Source organism: Ammospiza caudacuta, chromosome 6, assembly GCF_027887145.1.
Source record: "Ammospiza caudacuta isolate bAmmCau1 chromosome 6, bAmmCau1.pri, whole genome shotgun sequence".
NCBI lineage: Eukaryota > Metazoa > Chordata > Aves > Passeriformes > Passerellidae > Ammospiza > Ammospiza caudacuta.
In genome coordinates this window covers 11,244,906-11,269,278 of record NC_080598.1, presented here as the reverse complement: position 1 = coordinate 11,269,278, position 24,373 = coordinate 11,244,906, and the positions used below count along the sequence as shown (strand labels likewise).

Genomic DNA, 24,373 nt, shown 5'->3' with positions numbered 1-24,373 from the left:
GAGGTACAACTATACACCACATTTAGAAGCAAACCCAAAGCATAACTTAATGCACCCTGGAAAAATTTAAATTGTAATCTGAACTGCACTAGAAATGAGAATTGACAGTGTGAATGTGAATAAGTCCACCTTTTAGAAAAGAGCCTTGCAAGAAAGCAACCCTCATGTCTTGTCAATGCAACTTACAATGAGAAAATAAATATGCTTCAGTCACTCCAGTGGCCAGTGAACACACCAGGAGCATTTGGATAAGAAAACATCAAAATGCTAGTAATTAACACTCCTTTCTGTTCTCCAAAATAAGGAAAACACTCATAAACAAGATCCTTGCCTAATAAACAATGGATTTGTACAGCTGAACTGGTGATTAGCAGGACAAGGTGAACACAAATATCCAGCTAAGTGGAGACACAATTGCTGCTTCTCTGCTTTTTCCAAACTCTGCAAGACACACTGCTTATCAGCCAGCAGCTGCATATGAAGTGAAAGCTTAAGATGGAGCTGTTCTGCAGCAAAATTCAAAGTGACAGAATGCACATGCTTAAAAACAAAAGGCCACATCAACCAATTAATTATACAAAGCACATCTGCAAATTCTAACATGCAGCTAAAATAAGCAGACACGGTCAAAAGACACTGCAATTTCCAATAATCATTTGGTAAACCTTATTCTAAAATATACACATGACTGGAAATACAAAAATACATTGCACAATATACACCTGGAGTGAACTCTGGAATTACTAATATATCAAGCTTTTAAAAGTTGCTGTGAAAAAGACAGCAATACAACCACCACAGATGCAGAATCCATCCCTATAATCCCTCTTCCTAAATCAAATCCTGCTCATTGGAAAAAAGTTTCAGTCCCCCTGCTTAATCAGCAAAAAACTGCAAAGCATCTTCATTTATTTTCCTTTTAACTGTAAATTATTTTATTTCTCTAACACAATTATTACATTCATATAAACATTTCACTGCAGTATTTCAATTGCATTCTTAAAAAAAAAAAAAAAGGCCTATTATTTTCAAAATGGCTAGGAAATACTTCCAAAACAACCTGGTCTGTAAATACAGCTACCAGAACTTTTACACACACAAAACAAGTTACAAAAGAGTCCTGAGTGCAAGGTAAACCAAGAGAGGAAAAACCTACTTCAAGCTTCACTGGAGCTGACAGAAATACTGACTCTATCATGAGCTTTCCCATCAGAGTGCTCCTTCACACCCAAGCTTTTCCTGCACCTTCAACATCCCACCTGTGGGAGCTTCCAAGACTCCCAGGGAATTGGCAGCACATTCCCCTTTTGCTCTCACAGGAGCTCAGGTAAACCAGAAACCAAAGCTTCCATTTTTCAAGGGCAGTCCCCACTTATCTGTACAGATTAGATTATTATGTAATACTGAGAAGAGCTTGGTATTTCTTGGTGTGGTTCCCCTTCCAAATTAATAATAATATAAGAAGAGTAATTTTTAAAACCCTACAAATGCCAGCATCAACATTTAAAAATTGCCAATTCTCCAGATTACACTGGCCTGAAGTTTTATATTTTTCCTGCCTCTATCTCAAGTCTTGAGAACAGGATGAAGAGCACAGCAAGGACTACCAGACACTGTCCCATCATCCTTTTTCAACTTCAAATCGCTGCATAGCATCAATATATGGATATCTTTTATCTGTATGAGCTTCCCCACGTGAAAACCAGCTGTGTATTTCAAGAAAAGCTATTCACTCCTCAGATGGTTACAGGACACAGAGTTCCAGTCCATTGCATACTCCTGTGCAAATATAAATTGTGGCACAAATAGATCCCAATTGTGACATGAACCATCACACTGTCAGATGACCCAGAGCAAGAGTGCACACAGGAATTTATATTGCTGCTGCATAAACACACTGCCAGGGATTGCTGCCATTGCATAACACCTCCAGTGCTGTTTGTTTTGACATAATAGAGCTGCTTTGAGTCCCGTGAGCTGCCTAAGAAAGAACATTTGAATGTCCTTAGTTTCAGCTGACATTGCCAAAAGACATGTCCTTTCTAGTTTTAATACTTACCTTCAATGGGAGACAATCTGTGATTTCCTTAAGCAGTTCAAAAGCAGAGAAACTATTTGCACCTTTATCATCTCAAAAAAATTCCAGTTGTCTCAATTTCTTCCTTGGCATTGGATGAATGTACAGAAAGAATTAAAAGAAAAAGGAAAGAATCCTGAGAGACTTTCCCACTTGTCCACAAAGCTGTGTCACTTTTCTCTAATTGAGAGGACTGAGAGCAGCAGAATGAAGTTCTGCTCAGTCTCTGGCTGCCATCAAAATAATAAATACACAGCACTGGGGACTGACAAGAATGGAACTCACAATGAGCACTTCAGAGCCCTCACATGGATCGGTGGGAGAGTGCTGAATTTACAGGGAAATACTCCCTGCTGATTAGAACATTCTGGCAAACACCCATACTCTACACTAAACTGAAATGTTTACTGAAGAAAGTAACTTTCTGACCCAACTGAATCATTCCAAACACATCACTGCCAGAAATAAATATTCTCAACAAAAAGTCCCATTGAGCAAGTAAGTTGGTTCTTGCTCAGTAATTCATTTTTTGGGGTTTGTTTTTTTTTGTCCCCAAGCTCCAGGATTTTTAAAGCAAGAGCATTTCTTCTACCTCAACCTTCAGAGCTGACCTTCAACCTTCAGTATTTAGATGCCACAATATAAACATCCTTCCAAAAGCTGGATCCATTAGGGCTGAGCTGTCAAGCCGGGCTGAGCTGACACACTTGGGAACTCCAAGATCCCAATCCAGGAACATTCCAGCTTTCAGAGAACAGGTTCCCTTCATGCTCATTACAAACATAATTCATAGGTCTCACAGACAGCACATCACAGACCAATAAATGCTACATGACAGGAAGATAGTATTTAACCTAGGGGAACACTTGAAAGAAACAGAGGTAATTCCTGAAAGTCTGTTAATATAAGTTGTGTATTAGGGATGCTCTATAAATAACTAAATTTGTTTGGAATTTGGTCAAACAAAAAAAACCTTATTCCACAAGAAAATGCATCATCACTCAAGTGCACAAATAATCATGAATTACACGCAATCACATGGCCAGAAAATTTATACAAATTATGAAAATATATGCAATAAAAAAGAGAAATATTTTGAATCCATCAAATATTAAATGCTGTAAAGTAGTAACTTCAGGCAATAGAAGATGAAGTTGTGACTGTTACATCTTTAGGAACATCTCTGACTCAAATATTGATTGGAATTTATCTGTTTAATCTGCAAGTGATATTTTGGCTTACTGTTCTCATTCTGGTCTGCAGACTGAATATCAAGCATGCCACTCACAAATCTGAAGAGAGCAGGAAAAGAACAACTGGGGGAAGTGCAGGACATCAGGGGTGAAAACCAATGGGATCTGAGAGAAGTTTCCATCATGATGTTTGCACTACATATAAATCACAATTATTCCAAATGATGACTGCATGGAAATGGCAAATATACAGTTAAAAAAACAAACAAAGAAAGAAAACTTAAATATCTAGGTTTTTTTCTAGGGTATTTCACACTCAATTCACTTTAAATCCAAGGGGTTTAAGTAGCACACAGTGACCGAGAGTCCCAATATATTTGGAAGTTCCTAGCAAGCAAATTTTCATACCTATAAAGTCACAGGTTTGTTTTGGGATTTTTTAGGCTAAGAATCAGAACTATAAAATTATGAAACAGTTCAAGGATATTGAGAGTTAAAACTGAGGAGAACTGACTTGTTTTCACCATTAAATCCAACCTTGGAAAAAAACACAGTCACACACCAACACAGATTATGCTTTGCCTGTTCCATGTAGTAAAACACATTGCTTTCAACCTTTCCATATCTCTGGCATTTGCTAATGGGAAAGAGAAAAATAAGCATGGAGTGTGCAAAGAAAAATATTTTCCTTTTCACATCATGAAAATAATTTCCAGTAAGTATTGAGCAGCTGAAATGACTAAGCTAGAAACATAAAACTTATTTCAAACATTAATATAATTAATTATATGAAGCAAGTTTATCTTTTGTTCTTAAAACCCCCAGAACTTAAAGGGGAGTGTAAGAGAATACTTCAAGTAATACTAAAACATGGATATGACAAAATCTTGTGTTTTGGAACACTGGAAGGCTTTTCAGTCTCAAAGTAGCTGTTTTTCCAAGTGGAGCTAACTACCCACCAGAGTGAGAACACACTGGAGCTCATTACATAATTAGTGTATTGGCCTCCTTTCCTATTTCTGTGTATGCATAAGATGTTTTATAACTCAAAACACACAAGCACCAAAACAGAGGTTCAGGTTTCTTTTTGGTCTAAAAAAATTCTCCCCTTCTAACTAGTGGCACTGAGATATAGAAAAGGTTTAATACCACTTTTGGTTAACTCTCAAAAATCTGTATTTTCTTCGAAAAAAAACCTATTTTGTTCTCCTCTGTCAAGAACTGCATGAAAACACCCAAGTGAATATTGCTGCCAGCCAGTGATCAATACTAAACCTGAGTCAGTTCTTACCATTCCATCCTTTTTTTTTTAGCAGGTCTGCTTCAAGTGTCCCCCTTGGACTGACCTATCTAGGCTTTGTCATTAACGCTGCTCAGTCCTAAACAGGCAATTAAGTTTTAACGTGTTTACAGTTGCATAATGTTACTGCTCTAGAATGAAACTCTGGCTGTTCCCAGCCCACTTTGGAGCTGCAAGCAGAATCCACTGCCTGGCATCTGACAAGCCAAGAGCCAAAGGACTCCTCACTCACAGCCAGCAGGTACCAAACGTGTGCCCAAGGGCAAAATGGAAAAGCTTATACAGCAAGCCCAAGTCTTCATGGCAATAAGTGAGTTTCCAGTTACCATCCTGAGTGAGTTGTCCAAATTTATGCACAGTGTTCCCTGAGCTTAAACTACAAAGCACAAAAATCCAGATTTCAGAGCTGGGAGCTTCCGGAAGCACAAGGAAACCTAAGTGAGGAAAGGTAGGATTGGGCAGCTTGGCAAAAAGAATGCAGGAGCAGCAGGAAAAGGGAGCTAGAAACACATCAGCTCCATGTAACTGCCCTTCCCTGATCCAACCAACACATTCCAGACATGGCCTGTTTGGGGTGCAGGGGGTAAAAGAACTGGAGCCCAAACCTGGATCCAGCCTCTTGCTCCTCTGAGAATGAGGGGTTTTCCTGTCACCACACAAATCCCTGCTCAGACATCACACACAGCAGCAAGGTCTGGAGTGGGAGCCTGCAAACCCCTGTGCTCAGAGCCCTGGAATCATTAACTGCAGCCTGTCCATCCTGGACAAGCAGAGCCCTCCCTGCCTGGCCTCCTGCAACTCATTTTCCCCAAACCCAGCAGAACTGTGCTGTTATGTACACAAGGACAGGGCAAAGCCTGGTGCAAAAGCAGATCTTTGTGCAGCACTGGAGAGCCAGCATTCCCTGGTCACACACCATGCCTGGCACTGAAGGGACCAAGGGCAACCTTCCAGGCTGCTCCATTACAGCCAGAGCTGCATCCATCCACCACTGGGAGCACAAGTCACACATGTGACACAACACATGGTCCCTACAAACCTGTTTGCAGCTGATGTGGGCAAGCCCCAGCTGCACCCTACAACTGCTCTCTAGTCTGAGAAAATAAGGAAAGACAACATGAGGTTGTTTAAGTAAGTCAGAAAACCTCATCCAGTCACTCCTGTTATAACCTGCAGTTTGTTCTGCATCTTCTGTAGAGTAACCAGCCTTGGGATCATCACAGCATTCAGAATCTCTAATTTCTCCAGATAGTTTGTTAATCTTTGCACCAGCCTTAACATATCAACACAGGTTGTTCAAAGCAGGGCAGATCACACAGGATGATCAATTAACCAGAGCAGACACAACCCGTTTTTATGCCAGCCTTTTAAACCCCTTTTAAAGCTACAGATGTGTATCAAATCAACCAGTGAAAACTCTCCCAAAGTACCTGGCTCTCCCCCCAGGGCATTCTCCAAATATTCAACTGAGAGGGCAAACCCTGCAAGTTAGCAGCATGCACAGAGGATTAACAAGAAAAGAACATACTGAGCACTGACTTGAAATACCAGTTTGAAGCTATTTTCTTCACTTGTCTTTGTAAAAATACTTATGAAATGTTGCCTCTATTCAGGCAACACCATGGATCTCCTCAGTAAGGAAGTTCAAAAGCTGAAGCATTACAAGAGCAAGCACAGGAAATACAGAAGCAGCCTTCAGACGTGCATGAAACTTGGCATCTATTCATATGCAACAGTAGCAGAAAACCTTCCAATCACTTCACTGTGGTGTGGCTATGCAAAGAGTTCCACCTTAGCTGCTCCTTAGTGTACAGGAATACGCCCCCTGAAAGGGCAGATAAGGAACAAAAGCATTCAGAAGCATACAGAGCTTGTTTTCCTTGGAAAAATGTCCAAATCAGCTAAAATATGCATCAGGAAAACTTTAGTCATCGTTGAAAAACGGGCTTTGCAACTTGGGATGGCTACTTTGTGCAGAGCAGTAACTGTTGAGAAAAGCTGATAAACTAATCCTTGCCAATACTGTACCACTCCAACCACCAAGATTTCCAGAATAACAGCTTAACTTAACACAGAATAAGGCTACAGTACTTGGGGGTTGTCTGAAAAACAACAGCCTCTCAGTGACACACTGAATCAATGAATTCTGAGGGTTTCACAATCAGAGTTACCACATTCCTGCACCCTCAGCCTAGTCTATTTTGATGAGGAACTAATACAGTAAAGCAGCAGCACAACTTCTTAGGTGTAGCTTTAGGCATCTCCATTTTTGGAGTCCATGTTAGTGAAGAAACCTACCCACACCCATACCCACCATGGCAAAAGGAGAATACACTTGTACTTAATTAAAGAGCAAGAATCTTGCATTACCAGTTTGACAAGGTATGGGACCAAAAGCAGTCTCCATCTTTAATATGAGAGTAGAGGGATTTCACTGAAGTTTGTCCTCTCCTCACACAAAGCTGATGAAGATTTCCTGGGATTCCATGCTGGACAGCACAGCATGCAATCCTCCTTGGAGATGCCAAACTGTAGAACAACTTCAAGATGTGCTGAGAAGATTTAAGAAGCTCTCTAATTTTCCTAGGACCCCCATTCTGGAGACTAAGCAGCTGTAGCAAGATCTTTGAAGTTGTAAACAACACTGAATTGTAAGTTTACCTGGGCAAGAAAAATATACTCTAAGCATACTGCACTTACAAGAAACAGCACAATTCTAGCTCAGCTGGCATTAAATATTAAATTTCTATGACTTTTATGAATTAAAAATTATTTAACCCTACATGCTACATTCTAGTCACGTTACATGACTAACACTGCACAGTTTTTTACAAACAGACCCAGGACAAGACCTATCATGCACAACTATTTCAATGACAAGATACTCCTGCTTGCAAAAACTCTGAGCAACAGCTGAGGCCCTGCCCTATTCTAATCGTTCATCTTGGCCTGTGGTTGCCAGCTTTAGTTCTGTGGCTAGCAGCTGAAAAGTACATTTTTCACACTCTCTTAAGAGGGAATGCTTGGGAATATCTGAATAAGGCTGGCCAAGCCACCCTCATTAAACAAGCAGCAGCATGTACCTCCCGCTCACTGCTCTCCTATTATATATATATATGTATTTATTATTTTTGCCAAGTGATGAACACTTCAGTCTTATAATTTCAAACTTGTTTAAGCAAGTAATACTCATTGAGGACAGATACGTGCCTTCAGCAGGAAATTCAACTTTCAGCTCTTCACATTTTGTTTTTCCCTACTCCTCTGTATTCTATCACCCCAGTTTACAGGCTGAGTGCATTTATTGGGCTAACTGAAGCTAAATATGTCCAAATCTGTGATATTCTGAATAAATTATACGGAACCATTCCATGGAAAAGTTGCTTCATTTTAGCAAATACTCCAAAACAAAGCAATTCCAAAGTCCACACAAAAAAAAGCACAATCCTGGGTCCTACAACTGACACGTCTGCTATCTAAACACAGAAAAAAGCCGAGGAAAAAAATCAGCAACATAGATTAAACATTGAAGGGCTGTTTTAGGGGGAGGGGTTAAGCTTTAAATAAAGTTCAAAGTCATTTTTGTGTCTGCCACAAACAAAAAAAAAATTCATAATGAACAGTTCTAAACTTGATACCTGAATGCAGTCAGTAGAAAGAAACCAGGGAGATGAGCAAGGCTATAATGCAGAGAATAAATATTTTTTTTTAAAAACCAATCAATCAATAAATCGTAAATAATCGAAAAATAAATAAATGAATAAAAGACAGGGGCAGGCTGTCAGTATGGTGTTACCACTACCAAATGCTGAAGTGAAAGATGGGTTGGTGGGGAACCTGTGAAGCTCCTGTTCCACACTGGACTAAAACAAGGGAAAGATGATGCAACAGGGAAGCCCTGCAGCCTCCTACTCCACTGAGACAAAGAAATGCTTGGCCCGTTTCTCCTCCTCTGCTTCCCAGGACTTAATCTTTTATAACCATTGTACAAAATTCAGGAGAGGGTTATGCAGTCTCCACAAACTGCAGCTCCAACGGGGTCAGAGTTACACCAATGTCAGTATCAGCATAAAAGAGACCCTGGGAGGGGAAAAGGACAGCTAAAACCCTAAAAGCTGTTCCATTTCCATTTTACATGAAGCAAAGTAATTCCAGATTTCTTGAGACAAAGACTCAGCTTTTGGAAGATAATGGTGTGGAACCACACCCTGCAAAGACATTCTGAAAACTCAAGCAGCATGTTTTAGAAAATAAATTACTGGATGCACCTGCCTCGTGCTCTTTAACATAAGGTTACAAGAATGTTAAGACTTTCCAAGCTCTTTCCCATGAACTACAAAAAGGTGATCATGCTGTATGATTACTTAAGAATAACAAAAAGATTCACAGTGGTATCCCAGGGCATCCCTGAAATTATCTAAACCAAACTTTTAGTCATTCCCCCAAATGTAGTACAGAAAATAGAGAGCTTTGAAGGGAGTTCACCTCACACAAGCAGAAACATGTGGAGAGCCCAACCAGATCCACCCACACATCCAATATCACCCTCCACACGGGCTCTGCTCTTCCAGCCCTGGGTCTCCTGAGTGCAACACCATTCCTTACGTCCAAATTAGATTAACTGAGGAACTCCAAACATGAGAATCCTGTTCATTAAATGTTTCATTTGGATCAGAAGTTTCTTTTACTGCTGGGTTTCCAAAGCAGCCCATGCCTTAAATCCCAGTAGAAGCAAGAGGTTCAAGCATGAGATGCATCCAGGACTTCAAATACCCTACACAAGAGAGCCTTTAAGAATATAAAATTACAGAGTCCAGCTTCCCACTGGGAACAGCAAATCCACAAGCACAAGCTACTGTGAAAAGCACAGCAAATAACAGAATTTAGCTCTGGTACTATTAGTTCAGCAAGGTTGACAGAGTCCCATGACTCCCAGCATGTTTAGCTCACAGGTTTCCCAATTACAGATAGGAATGCAAAGAAAATGAGTTTTGACCCCAACATTCTACTGGCAAAGTATATATTGCTAAATAATTGTGACAGGCTCACATAGGACAATTGAGAATCCACAACTCAAACCCACAAATCCACAGTTTAAACCCTGGCAGTCCCTTCACATGTGTACAAAACTCCCTTTTTGCCCAATTTTGTTTTTTTAAGGCAATTTGAGGCTGCACAGTGAAAAAACTTTCATATCAAACATTCTGTAAGGCAAATGAGCAATTTCACTTTGAGATCTCTCCCTCCCTTTTCATCACTGTGCTTGGAAATTTAGAACTAGCTTAATAAAATTGGTCACTATTTATGGAGATAACCATGGATATAGCACCAATAAAAAACCAGGAATTTATGATCCTCATTATTGAATGAGGCCTCTCCACATTGAAAAATGTTTGTTTAGCTTTTTGGTGGCCAAAATTCCTTTTGAAGTAATTCAAAATAAACCAAATTTCTCAGCAGTGGACACTGTCATTATTGAAGACAATGATCAATAGACTTCATCAAGGCAGTTTATTCACAAGAACATTCACAGATCTTTCAACCATACATCAAGCCAGTCTCAACTCTGTACAGGCCAACACAGAAATTCTTTGTTTAAACTGCACATCTTAAGGTGGCTTTGTTTTGTTTGGCTTTTTTAACTATGTAAATTACTCAGCTCCATGGGATTATATAATTAAATCCTTATACTGTGCACTGTTCTGTAAATTTGAAGTAGGAAAATAAAATCTCACTTCTCTCAACAGTACAGTGTTTAACAATCTCCATGCTTTACTCATTTTTACCACATAATCTACCCTGCCATTCTATATAAAAGGTAAATACACCTCCAAAACCAATGTTTTAAATGTATAGAACCAAATTTTATATGCATTTATGTAAGAGGTAGAATTAAAAAAACCAAGCACTGTGCTTCAGAATATTTCTCTACAATTAGATACCCAACTCTACTTTGTACTAGTAATAGAAGAAAAACACACCATTACTCAGACAATGCCCAAAGAGAGATTACTGCTCTACAGAGAGGAAAAAAAAAGAAAAAAATGTTAATTAGATTTAAAAACAAAATCAAGAGTTGCCCATTTTCCTATAACAACAAAGAAAAAAATGCTTACTTTCTAAAAAGAAGTTATTTTTTCTCCTTAACAAAACTCAAAAGGTCACAAATCAAAATTTTCAAGCTTTTTTCCAAGCAGCCCTTTAAACAAGTCCTTATTTAAAATCTGTCCTGAAGCTATCAGATTATGCACAATACTGCTCACGTAAGGACATTTTCATTAAGGAATCACAGAATCCTAGAATGGTTTGGGTTGGAAGGGACCTTAAAGTTCACCTCTGCCATGGGCAGGGACACCTTCCACCAGACCAGCCCAGAGCTCCATCCAGCCTGGACTTGAACTTTGGTGCACTTCACAGAATTTGTAAAACAAAAGACTAATTCTAGGTATTTATCTTTCTGCAAACATAACCAGAAGAGAGATGAATTACAGGAATTCATATGTATCCATCAACAGCCATGGCACATTTCAGATCCAACCAAAATTATATTGCTGTTAAGACCTGCATCACCATCCCCAAAAACCATATCCTCAGTAGACAGAAGCATAAACACATGAGCAAAGTTCAAGGCCACTGTGGAACAGCAAAAGAGGAGATTAAGCAACAAAGCTTCTCCTTTGAAAAATGCAGCAGCCCCAGCCACTGCAGGAGCAGGCCACAGAGCCCTGCCAGGCTGATCAGAAGGAAAGGAGCTGATTCCATGTGAAACCAAAGGGCAAGTCTGAAACAGATAAAGGTCACGGGCAAAAAAACCAAGGGAACAACTACTCACATCAGCTTAGAGGAAAACAACACATCGCAATGAAAGTGAGCATTAAATTGGATTTGTAATCACACCCCTCCAATTCTAAATATCCAAACTCCCAGAACAATCTCCTCAAGTGACCTACAGATATGGATTCCTACACAATCATCTGGAGTTTCCAAAATGTGGAAACATGATTTCCCTGTGCCTCTGTGAAAAAGTCAAGTTGAATAAAAAACTCACTCAGTTCAGTAGCAAAATAATAATTTTTCTTTCAGCCCAGAGAATGTGAAAACATTTTTCCTGGCAGGAATTGCATTACATTTACACTTGGGGAACCCACAGGCACTTGGGGAACCCACAGGCAAGATTATTAGAAAAAGACACTTGGAAAGTTATGAGCATCCAGATTACCTGACACACACAACACAAATTTATCTCTTCTCAGTATTTATAGCTTGAGATGTATATACACAAGAGATTATATTATTTTCTAATATATGTCAACAGATACCAGTCAGCTTTAAAGACTTTAAGTGACTTAAGCTGCCTAAATTGCCACAAGCAGCTTACACAAAGACCTCTGTCATATTCCTTTAAAAATGGAAAACTAAAAAATAAATCCCCAAATTCAACTGTGAAGCACATTCATGCAGTTAAGAGATGCAATGGTAACACAGGGAGAGGGAAAAACAATTACTAATAGGCACTTAAAACGTTCTCTCCAAAAATTCAAGATCTCTGACAACACTTTTAACTGTAAGGGGTCTGCATATATTAAAATACAATGTGTCCTACTAATTCCATGATCAAAACCTACAGTGAATAAAACCAACATTCAACTCTCCTAAATATATTACAGAAAAGATGAAACCAAGTCTTAGGCCAGTGGACATTAAAACCCTAAGAATTTGGAAGGGAGTAGGGAACTGTGTTCTTAATTCATATTTATCTTAAAAAAAAAAAAGAAAAGAAAAAGGGATTTTTTTCTGGTATTGCAATTATGTAGCAACATTGAATCTTCAAGTCTTGCAACTAAACATCTTCAAAGCACTTTTTAGTTACTCTCATAAAAGAACAGAGGAAAAAAATAAAAGGTAACAGAGGAAGAATTCTCTAAATACCAAAAGACACTACCTCTTGCACCAGAGGCTACAGGCAACTGATGAGGGTATACATGTGATGTTCACCTGGTTCTAAATATATATTTTAAATACTTTGTTTTGATTATAGTTCTTTCCACCTCATACCCAGTCTGTTTTTAGGCTGCAGGTTGGACTAGAGCACGCCAAGCATTAATAAACCCACTGACAGACATCTGCCCACAGTAGCACAAGAGTAGGGAAAAATCACTAGCTCCTGTTTCAGGGCCTCATCCACTACCAAAACAAATAAAAAGCATTTCTGTGCAGTCACCAAAACCTTCTTTCTACAAATAAACTAAGGGAAATAAAAACAATAGTTTCGGACTTCACCAAATCTTCTTGTTAAGGGGAGGGATAGGAATGGGACACCACTCAGCAGTAAAGCAGCAGGAAATTTCACCCCAAACTTAACAGCAGTCAAATTCACCCTCAAATACAAGGAAACCCAAAATGAATTCCAAATTTAATCTAGCTAAATGGTCTATTTATCATCAAGCTAAATTAACCTAAATTTAACCTAAATTAAAAGCACAGTATAAACAGCAAGTTGCTAACAATAGGCAAACAGATGTCTGCTGGGCAGGGGTAGGATGTTTCAATAAACAAACCCAAACACATCTACATGAGAAACCAAGAACACAGAACCAGTGCTGGAGACTCAGTGCTCAATATCCTCCTCTGCATCATTTAAGTGGAGCTACTCCTTTTTGCCCAAACACAGGGCATTATTTCAGACAAATTCATACTTTGAAGGTTTGGAGCAAAAGGTATCCGTTTCTATGTCTTGAAAACAAAGAAATGCTAGGGAAGCTGAGATTTATTGACAATCAGTGAAGAATTCTGAATGTTAACTCCTATCTCCATCTGACAAACTAGTGTAAAGCCAAATCAGTTCAGTAATTTACTAAGAGCCAAGTATGATTTAGCAACTGAAACTCAACATAGATGTCTGAAAATGCAACAGGAAGAGTCCTGTTCATCTCTGCTGTCAGAACTGGGTGGGAGCAATGGAGGATGTGCCTGCCCTGACATCCATGTGAAAGCCTATGGCACTTCAGCATTCCTGGGCACTCTCTGACATTCATGGCTGTTATTCAGAAGTCAGCAGCAGCAGAGTAAGAAGTGCAAGCCATGGCACCTCAGGGCTGAACATCTGGGAATGCTGCAAATGGAGCTGCACGGAAGTGCTGAGGAAATTTCAGCTGCTGCAGAGTCTGGCCAGGTCTTTGTGTGTTCTGCCACTGTGTTCTTCTTATTAGGTACAATTCAAAGCCTCATTTCTACATCTACGACATCCTGTATTACTCAAAACTTGTCTGGAGGAAATCCAAATACCACTATTCATAAAATAGCAATGAAATCCTTAAGTCCATCACTTCCAGACAATGCCAGGGCAGTCTTTGGGCCAAGTGTTTTGTTATTTCTTACAGGTGAGGCATTGAGTATTTCTGAGATTGTCTAAGGAACATCACCGTACAGGGACATACCTGAACTTCACTGAATAGAAATATGAACAGACACACACCATTTTGAACTGAAGGGTGAAGTAGTGATAAAATATTTACAATGGGTAGAAAGCAACTTTTACTTTAACCTACTATTTTGCTTACCTTGTAGAGAAAAAAATGAGGCATGATAAATTTAAGGCCAAAAGATCAGAGGTGCAAGATTAAGATGGATCTTAATATGTGTTGCCTCATATTTGTATTGTATTTATTAGCTTATAAAATTAACATACATATTAAAATTTTCATCCTGATAACAACTGCTGTGAATTCACTGACTGTGCTTTTGTTTGTGATAAGCACCAGAGTCACTGGAGATTAAACTCTGGTCTTCACCATCCAAAACAAGCAACATGTTTTAGAAAACATCTAAGTGAAATTCTATCAGCAAAATGAACCCTGGCCTGCAACACTTTAAAAGAAGTGAAGTAACTTGGGCCTCATCTACCTTAGGTCCAAAATTTAACCTTCAAATGCAGTTTTACAGATTAACTTATGAATTTGAAGCACACAAATCTTGAATTCTGTAGAATGCACTCTAAAAGGCACATAAAGGGCATAATCAAATCCACTAAGACCATCATTAGAATTACAACAATGTGTTTGTTATAAAGCTCTTCAAGTAAAAAGTTAATGTTCTTTTTTTTTTTTTCTGTGAAAAATTCTAGAAAGCATAAAATTAAGTTCTAGCACAGCACTTTGATTTCCTCAAGTTCGTTTTCCAAGGTCAGAGTACAGTTTGAGTAGGGTAATCTGTAATAGAGGAAACTCCCAAAAAACAAAGAGCATTGCCAAGAATCTAGTTATTTTATCAAGGCAGTGGTGATGTATTTCACTTCCAGCTGTCCACACTAAAAACCCAGAAAAAGTCAGCTTTAAGTAAATTACTTAAGTATTTACTTTAAGTAAATGTAACAGACAAAGCACATCTATATAAGATTAAATACACTCCTCTCAGTGAATTAGACATCCACAAAAGTTGCTTTTAACCAAATAATTGTCCCAGGTTTATGGAGCTAGAACCTTAATGCCTTGAATTCCCAGCTAAGAAATGTGACCATGAAATGTGCATCACTGCTGCAGGAAAAAACTGCATTTACTTTTAGAATCTCAGAGGTGCAAATCCTGATTTTGAAAATACTGCCATTTGGAAACTGATCACATCCACCGTTAGTTACTTTTGAAATATATATATGGTGTATTTTATATACCAGTGTGAGCTTCTTTCTTATACACAGAAAACTCAGTGAATGTAAGGAATTAAGCACAGGGATGCCATCAGAAATTGACTGCCTTCATAGCAAAACCAGAAGAGGCATTTTGGTACAGAAGAAATCAATCTGGCATTCCTGCTTTTAGACCAGGACTTGCCATCAGTCATCAGAACAGTCTAAAACTGGCTGGTTCAGCTAAAGATCTAAAACAGGAGAAGTACACATAGAAACAATTCAATCCAATACCTGTTAAGATAAAGTAGTCTAAAATCAACTACAAAGACTTGTAACAATCCAAGTCTGAGAAGGAAATAATACTTTGGTATTATTTACAGAGTGATTTAGCAATTAATGAAATTACACAGGTCTTTGTGCAATTAGTTTAATTGACCCTGCAGGTCCACTAAACTGAAAAGAACTACTATGACAAAAAAAAAATTTAAATCTACACTACTATCCATTCTTTGCTGAAAAAAATACAACACAGCTGTTATTTTATTAAATTTAAAGACTTTACCCTCCTTGAAATTCACAGCTTAACAACAGAGCATTTGAGGCAGTAGTTCAAAAGAATGCTTAGCTTGAAATAATTAACAAAAAAGTCTGAATAGTTTCAAATATTCGTCACTACAAAGTTTTGACAGCGAACACATATTAGAATGAAAATATTGTTTCCCCTCATCAAAAACTTGCAGCCATGAAGTAACTGACTCTACCATAACAACAACAAAAACTGCCCAATACAGAAGTTATTTCTATGTATCAGCAATAATGAAAATATTTCTAATTTTTGAAAGCACCACCATCATTTGAGCTAAGCACCACTGGGGACAAAAGCAGCAGAGTTCCACAGGATGAAAAGAGTATTTTCCAACAGCAGTCTACAAAAATCCATACACTGATGTACGTTTACATAAAATTGCAGTAAAATTTCTTCCTCAACTGACTTGCTTTTCCAAAAGATTTCACAAGAAACCATGCAATTATAGCATTCTTGAAAAGGGGAAGTGTTTACTAATTTTCCATAAATGTTCAGAAAGTGATGGTTACATGCAAGCAGCCTACTAGATTTAGGAAGGAAAGCTGAGAACTGAAAAGGCAAAAGGGGAACAGCAGAGTTGAGAGCTGACACGATTCTGCTCAGCCACAAACTCAGGTCTAGCAGTCTGCAGGTCATGCAAGTGGTTAATGGCCTCCATTAATGTAGCAGACCTGACACAGAGGATGAGAAGCTACAATTATTACAACAAAAAACCAAAGAATGATGTTTGCCTCCAGCACATGATTTAACACGGACAGCAGCAAAGGTTAGAAACTTCTCCTTTCTGATTTTCATCATTGTAACAGAACCAGATTAACACATGTAACATTTTCATTTCCACCCCTCAGTAATTACCAGCACCAATTACCATACCGAGAGTCATACAGTGATTACATTGTAATGAGAGCAGTGAAACAGGAGGATTTAACACCACTGTTTGAAAGGGTATAAACAGTAATTACAACATTCAAGGATATGGGAACATTTGTAAAAGTCACAGCATCATTGTGCCACGCTTGGGACAGCAACCACCATGCCAGAAAGCACAAGGCTGTCAACAGTTAACCAACACCTCAAAGCAGCCCCTGCTTTGCCTACAACCAAATGCTTCTCAACATGTTCAAAGTCCAGTTGTATTATTTTTAACTGGAATGGATAAAACCCAACGAGTTCTGCAGACACCAATCACCTTTCCTAACTATGCTCCTTACGTAACAAACCAGCACTGCAGGCCACGTGCATTCTCCACAAGGCACTAATTAGGAACTCCTAGCACGACCAAAAAAAAGCCTCAAAAAACCAAATCCAAACTTTTCAAAAATAACTAAAGAGGTTAAACAACACACTCAGACTTCTATATTGCCATGACAACTCAGCATGCATTCACAGGCAGTCTTCAAGGCTTTAAATCAAAGTCTTTAATGGAGTCAGAATGGTCGGTATGGAATTCACAGAATCCCAGAATGGTTTGGGTTGGGAGGAAACTCAAAGACCAGTTCCAAGTGGTTTCTAGTGGCAGGGACACCTCCCACTAGACCAGGTATTAATTCTCAAGTACATGAATGAATCAGGCAATTAAGAAATAGCAATTAAAAAGTACTAGTTGCAGAAAAAAGTCCATCAAGTTCTATTACACAAAAGGATGTAGATACCATTCCACATTTATGCCAAGCCAAGGAAATTCCAGAAACTGGGAAAGCAGACTGGAGGGAAAGGGCTGCTCTTCCCTGCTTTCCTTGCCTCTGCACCTTTCTCAAAGTGAGCAAGCACCAAAAGATCCTTCAGGACAGATTCATCTTTCCCTGAGACAACTCGACTCCTCAGTAAATCAAACATACAAAAAGCCAACAAAGAATACAAAAATCATTGACAAAGCCCTTCCCAAACGCTCATACCTGTGGAAGAGCAGTATTGAGCTGCCTCTGCAAGGAATCCCTCTCATGGCCAACCTCATGCAGCTTGCCCTGGGTGAGGGCGAGCGTCTCCTGAGTTTCGCGGAGCGTCTCCAGCAGGCGATCCCTCTCCTCCAGCATGGACACCATCAACTGCTCGAAGTGGGAATCTGCATCCGACTGCAGCGGGGAACCTGAACCGTGGCCTCCATTTCCCCCGGCGGGAATCTCGGCCTCGCTGATGGTTGGCATCACCTCACACATCATCTTGAAACAAAAAGAGACACAACAAAGGCCACAAATCTCGGTCAAACGGATCTAAACAGGAACTTTGAGTGCTGCCCGTAATACCCACTTAGCTCTCCCCACGATAGCATCAGCAAAGGCTGCCAGCACCTCGGTGTTTGCCACTATTTCATTAAGAGTGGAGAAAAGGTACAGTCAACTTAATCAAGGCTTTGCTTCATAATGAGAATCTTGTGACTTCTTGCAAAACCAGATTTTTGCAGGCTACGTCTCAAACTGCGACTTCATTTTAATGGATTTATGTTTTTGTGAGGAGTAAATTGCTGCTGAGATCTTTTAAAAAAAAAACAAAGATAAGGCATGCAGCCTGACACCAAAAATTATACACTTCACCCAGCAAATGATTACACTGCACATTTTGGGAAACATTATCTGCTTCTTCCACTGCTTCAAACGCACAAAGATTGTATCTACAACAGTGCTTTGAGCTTGTGTTGGCTGTAAAAGTTTTATGGTGGTGAAAGTGATGTATGCTAAATGAGTGGTAAGTCCAAACAGTCCAATTCAGGAGATAAAAACATGTAAAGGAAGATAAAAAGCAAAAAATTCATTATGAAGTAGTAGCAGCTGTCAATGGGGACAGCAAAAGTAAAGGTAAGCAAAAAGTAATTAAAGGCAGAGGATGGATTTGGTTAACAATGCAAATGGGAGCACTGCACTACTGGAAGTGAGCACCTTTGAGAGACCCTCACAGATCCCCACCAGAGCTCAGGCATTGAAGATTTAAAAACCATGGAAAAAACTCACTCCTATAATCACTGAACCAACAACAAAGCTGTTCAGGCAACCTCTCTCAAAAACACAAACCTAGAAGAATGCAAGGCAAAATCAGGAAAAGCAGCTCCCCAAACCTCTCAGGTACCACAAACTTTGTTCTCAGCCTTAAATTTCACACTCACATCTGGAAATTTTGAAAGAATAGCTCATTCTTAGCCTTACAGTGGGTCCTCTCCATGCTTTTAAAGACTTGGAACAACCTCAAGTGCTTTGTAACATTTTCATACATGATTAGGATAAGCCCTGAATGTTCACCACTACGTTATTTACCTTGCTCAGTAAAACGAAAAGGCTTGGAAAACAGGCCCCAGGTTTCCTGCAGCACCAATTCTTCTCTGTTTTAGCAGTTTTCTGTTATCCCCCAAAACCCTTTGGATCGCAAAGCACCCATCCAGATCCAGTCCAATGACTGTTTAATCGAAGCACATGAAAAAAAATAATAATAAACCTGCCGAGGAAAGAGCAGATCCAGTAAAATGCAGCAGCTTCAGCTAACTCGCCAAGTCCCCGGCACAGAAGAATGTGAAAATAAACTGTCTCAGCTTCCCATCCCTCTATTACTGGCCCACAGGTCCTGCAACAGCTGGGATAGAGGAATCATGTGCTGACCGAAAAAAACCCCAAAGTCGTCCGATGCAGAGATGCAACAAGCTTCAACAGTTCATCGCTCATAAATTCCACTCAGGTCACAATCGCATTATTAAACAGAGTACGGACAGCAGGGGAAAACAGCATGAGCTTTCTTGTAGAGGATTTGGAAAAGCCTCCCTTCTTTTCTCTTCTATTAATTCCAACGGGAAGCTCTCCTTCCAGTTCCCTGCGTCTTAGTTCAAACATTTATAATCCCAAGAGCAAGGCGCGGGCGTCGCTTTGGAAGGCGAGCACGGAGCGAGACCTGTTGTTTTCTCCGCACCAGTCCCGCAGACGATGCTCCGCACCCGAGAGCGGGCAAAGAAAGGACCGGCAGCTCCGTGGGCACCGGCCCGGTCCCGCCGCTGCGCTTCCCTGCGCAGAGCCCGGCGAACAAAGCTGCGGGCGGAGAACGCGGGGCTCTCGCCGGAGGGAGAGCACCGGGCCGGGCCTCGCTGCTCGCCTCGCTCGCTCCCCGCCGGAGGCCCCAGCGGCGCGGCCGGCCCGGGCCCCGCGCAGCCCCTGCGGAGCGAGCGCGGCCGCGGAGGCCCCGGCGAGCTCGGCCTGGCTCCGGCCCCTACGGAGCGGCGGCTCAGCCGCGCCGGGACGGTCCCCTCGGGCCGGGCCCGGCTCCGCCCGCCGCCTCCACGTCCGTGGTGGCCGGCGCGGGGTCGGCTGAGGCCGGGTGGCTGGTGCCGGCCGCCCGGCGGTGCCGCCACGGCCTCAGGGGGCGGCAGAAGCGCTGCACCCCCGGAGAGCCGCGATCGCCGCCGCGGTCCCGCCACTCCCGGCCCCGCTCGCCACCGCCTCCCGCCGCTCCCGGCGCGCTCCGCGGCCCCGCATAAATCAGTGCGGCACCCACAATGCACCGCGCGGGGCGGCGCGGCCGCTCCTGACCCGCTCCCCGCCGCCGGGGACCCGGGTTCGAGCCCCGCTCTGCGCTGCGTGCCCTGGGAGCGATACCGCCGCCGCCCACGCTGCCCGCCCCGGGGGAAAGGACGGGAGAGCCGCAGCGGAGCCCCGGGGCGGGAGGCGTCCTTGCTGAGGGCTTGGAACAGGGCAGGGCTGGAGCGGCCCCGCAGTCGCAGCCCGTGCCGGGGCCTGCCTGTGGCGGGGCGGGATCGCAGCGGGCCCGGCCGCCCCAGCCCGTTCCCGGTGCCTCGGCCAGCCCGGATGCCGGGACCTGCTCTGGGCACCTCCATTCGACAGGCCATGAGGGGCTGGAGCGAGTCCAGAGGAGGGAATGGAGCTGGGGAAGGGTCTGAAGCGCCAGGAGAGGCTGAGGGGGCTGGGAAAGGGGCTCAGCCTGGACGAAAGCAGGGGACATTGTCACTCCATCCAGCTCCCTGAGAGGAGGTTGTGGCTAAGGTGGTCTCTTTTCCCAGTGACAGGGCAAGAGGACATAGTCTTGAGCTGCCAGGGGTTGTTTCGGATGGATATTAAGAAGAATTCCTTCACAGAAAGGCTGATGAGATGTTGGAATGAGCTCCCACGCAGGTGCTGGAGTCACCATCGCTGGGCATGTCTAAGGAAAGGCTGGATGTGGCACTCACTGCCATGGCCTGGGTGACACCGTGGTGTTTGGTCATGGACTCAATGGCCCCAGAGGTCTTTTCCAAGCTAACCCATTCTGTGATCCTGTGGAGCAGAGCTGCCAGGTCCCCAGCACAGTGAGGGGTGACTTCTCTGACATAGCCTGTTCTCCACAGGAAACTGGGTTTGGCTACATTGACTATTATTTTTCCAAAACACCATATAAGTGTTTTTCCACTTGCATTTCTATAACTTTTACTCTCTTCTGGAGCCTTCACCATGCCCATGGGTTGGAAGTTGAGGTCTGCCAGGCAAAGTTTAGAAAACTCCCTTTCCTCTCTTTGCATTTGTGCTACCACCCTGAATAAAGTATTTGCATTTTGGACCCTATTGTTGCTTTACAGTGGAAAGCTCTAAAAGGCATCAAGGGCCAGTTAGGCAGAGACAAGTCATGCCAAAAAGCAGCAGTCCCTGCACAGAAGGTTTAGCAGATTTGTGGCCGGATTATGTGGATTAATTTGTAAACACAACATCTCGACACCTAGCACTGGATAGAATGGATCACTAATGGGTCAATCTTCCTTTTCCACATAGGAAATTCCTTACAAGTTTACTACACTGTGCTCTTTCCCTTTGGTATCTGAGCCTTTAGAGTGAATTCAAGTCACATTTTTTAAGTTTTCCCGTACAGCCGTGAAGTCTAGATTACTTTTTTGTTTTTCCTCCTGAAGTTTCTAATGTAATCCCATGACTATGGGAACTGGAACTTTGAGGAAAAAGCCAAATATGATGAGGCACATTCAAACCATGAGCTCTGCCAAACAGATCAGCACAGATTTCGTGCTGAATGTCTGAAAAACTGAGGTCTGACTTTTCTATATAGGAAGAGTAGCAAAAAGATTCCAAAATGAATTGCTATGAATTAACATGTACATAGGTAAATGCTTTTATTTATAAGCTTTGATCCAGATTTTCAGTGGAAGACTTCAGGCTAAGCAGCTGCCAGGGCAGCATTTTCAAAATAACCTGCTCCAGCAGTACCAAAGCAAGGCTGGAAAATAAAGTGGAGTTCATGGCTGTGTGAACAAACACCATTCCACTTCAGCTCATCACACAGAAAAAATTAAAATTAATAATGTTAGTAGAAAGACTGATTAGATTTGTGTTTAACATGTGAGTCAAATGGAGACTTTGTGGATGAAAGGGCAAAAGGTTAAAGACTGTAATGGGCACAGAGTTGATAATCTCTCTCAAAGTGGACACTGCAATATATCCAGCCCAATTAACTGATCTCAAAGCCAGGTCATGTGGAATAAATTAATTAACCTCAGTATTCATGTAGATCCTAAAACATGGAATAACATTTTCTCTCAGTCTAGGATGCCTTGGAATGTGTTTCTCTTTTGAAACTAAGTTTTGTTTTGTCCTTAAATAGTTAAAACCAAAAAATGAAGATTTCTACCATGCTATAATCCTGCTTCATTATGAAAGCAAAAACCTAGCACACAATCCTGAATTGAGAATAAAAATGGATGAACTCCACTTTAATTAATTTTCACTTCACCCAGTTTGTTAACAAGGCACAGACACTTGCATTCAGCGTGCTCATCTCTTCACATCCGTGTTTGGATTTCCCATCCACGGGGCAGGAGGTTTTAGCTGCAGACCCTCCTCAGCCTCACCTCTATCTCTGTCACCTTCAAATCACTGTGCACACCAGTTTCAGAGGAGGGTGGAAATGCCAGTGGTTAGGCACTTTCTTGAGAAATGGGTTTCAGCCTCAGGTGGGAACAGAGTTCCCAGAGCATATAAATGTCTGCTACACGAGAAGGGGGCACTGTAAAGAGCCAGGTATCTTTTCACGCCCAAAAGCACAGCTTAGTCCAGAAGGGAATCTACAGCCAGGATATCCTAGCTAAGGAATGTGCCTCCCATGTGGCACACTGCAGATACCTTCCTTAGGTACCACACTCTGTGAATGCCACACAGACTGTGGATACAGAGTCTCTGAGGTGCCCCAAAAATATTTGAAAGGCCTGACTTTAAAGCTGATTGCTACTCCCATGTGCAGTCCACCAAAGCTGGGACCAGATCAGCGGGCAAGGGCAGGACTTGAAATTCTAGAGAAAAGAAGTGAATAACCAGATCTTTGCATAATGCTCTGTTGCTGCACTAAATACACGTGGAATGATAACTCCCAGAACTCCCAGGCTCTGCAAACAGCAAAATATTTCTCAGTCCTATTTACTTGGTAGTACAAAGAAAAACATTTCTTTTTTTTTTCTTCCTGGGCATGTAACCCAGGATATACCATCCGACATGAAGAGCACCAGCAGCTCAGATCTTTTTAATTAAATGAGTGTGATGTCTCTTTTGTAAGTTCAGCAAGAGGTCTGGCTCCCTGTCCATGTCATTTAGTGAGATGTAACACTTGTGGATGTGTCTGGAAAGAGCCCCACATACATCAGCTGACAGCAATCAGTCCAGAGACCCAGGTTAAACCTCTCTCCACTCTTTGCATCTCAAAAACCACACGCTGAAATTCAAACAAAGGCTGTTAAAAACGGGGTGGGGGGAAGGTTTCCTTTCCTGTCACATGATAAATTAGATCCTAATGTTTATCCAAGCTCAGCAGAGCAGGCAGCTCTTCCTGCCAGCCCGTGCTGGGGTGAGCAGTGGCGTCGGGCCGGGGCTGCCCTGCCCGCGGGCTCTGAGGACAAACACCTGCTGCCCACCGCAGCTCTGCTCTGCCCACTGAGGGCTCCACGCTTCGTTTGTGCCCAAATTTCCTCGGTGAGCCTCACAGCCACCCCACACCAGCACACAACCTCTGCTGAAAATAGCCCGAGATCGCTCACGCAGTCTTTTCTCCCCTCCCCAGTGGAGCTGATGGTACCTTATTTACTCCTTGTCCTTTACAGATGACTTAATGACAGCATTTTGAACACATTTCAGGCATTTCAGAATGACATGAATAGATACAAGAACAGGATTTTTGCCAGCAGCACTGATTATCCTTTTGTCAGTAGACAGACGTGACCTGGACCATTCTGTTGCCATAAAAAAAAAGTCTCCAGAGGTTGCTAGACAGAGGAGACACTTTGCCTGAGGGAGAAGGGATGAGAGGGAAGAGGCTGGAAGGTGGCCTGTGGAGAAGAGGACAGAGGTAATTAATGGCTATGCCTATGTATAAGATAAGTGCACCAGTAAATGTGTCAGCCCTTGGGCGATGGAAGCCACCACTTCACACAGCACAGTCCTTCACATCAACATTTTATTTATTTCATGTGGGTCTACACGGATCTGTGCTGGATTCAGGGAGGTGTAAATCGAATGGGAATTGGCTGCTCTGAAACTGAAGAGAGTTTTTGGACTGGACTTAGGAAGAAAAGTCTCTACAATGCAACTGGAGAAAAGTCTCTACAATGCAACTGGAGACCTGAGGAGGACTCTTA

The 24,373-nt window shown here is 41.8% G+C and overlaps 2 protein-coding genes across 2 annotated transcripts in view; both read right to left on the bottom strand.

Moving 5' to 3' along the window:
- Positions 1-19,775, bottom strand: part of PPFIA1 (PTPRF interacting protein alpha 1) — a 53,317-nt gene extending 33,542 nt beyond the window's left edge. The window contains exons 1-2 of the mRNA XM_058807951.1: positions 19,026-19,775; positions 17,676-17,939 (exon numbers count right to left, since the gene is read on the bottom strand). Of these exons, the coding sequence (XP_058663934.1) occupies positions 17,676-17,939 (264 nt within the window). The 5' untranslated portion in view covers positions 19,026-19,775. The remainder of the gene's footprint in view (positions 1-17,675; positions 17,940-19,025) is intronic.
- LOC131558769 (collagen alpha-1(I) chain-like) lies at positions 19,580-20,599 on the bottom strand. Its single transcript, XM_058806788.1, has one exon. The coding sequence runs from the start codon at positions 20,597-20,599 to the stop codon at positions 19,580-19,582; it is 1,020 nt and encodes a 339-aa protein (XP_058662771.1).
- Between the last annotated feature and the right edge of the window lie 3,774 nt (positions 20,600-24,373).

Excerpts from the sequence above, each read along its gene's own strand:
- LOC131558769 (XM_058806788.1), bottom strand. The coding sequence starts at position 20,599 with ATGGCCTGTCGAATGGAGGTGCCCAGAGCAGGTCCCGGCATCCGGGCT.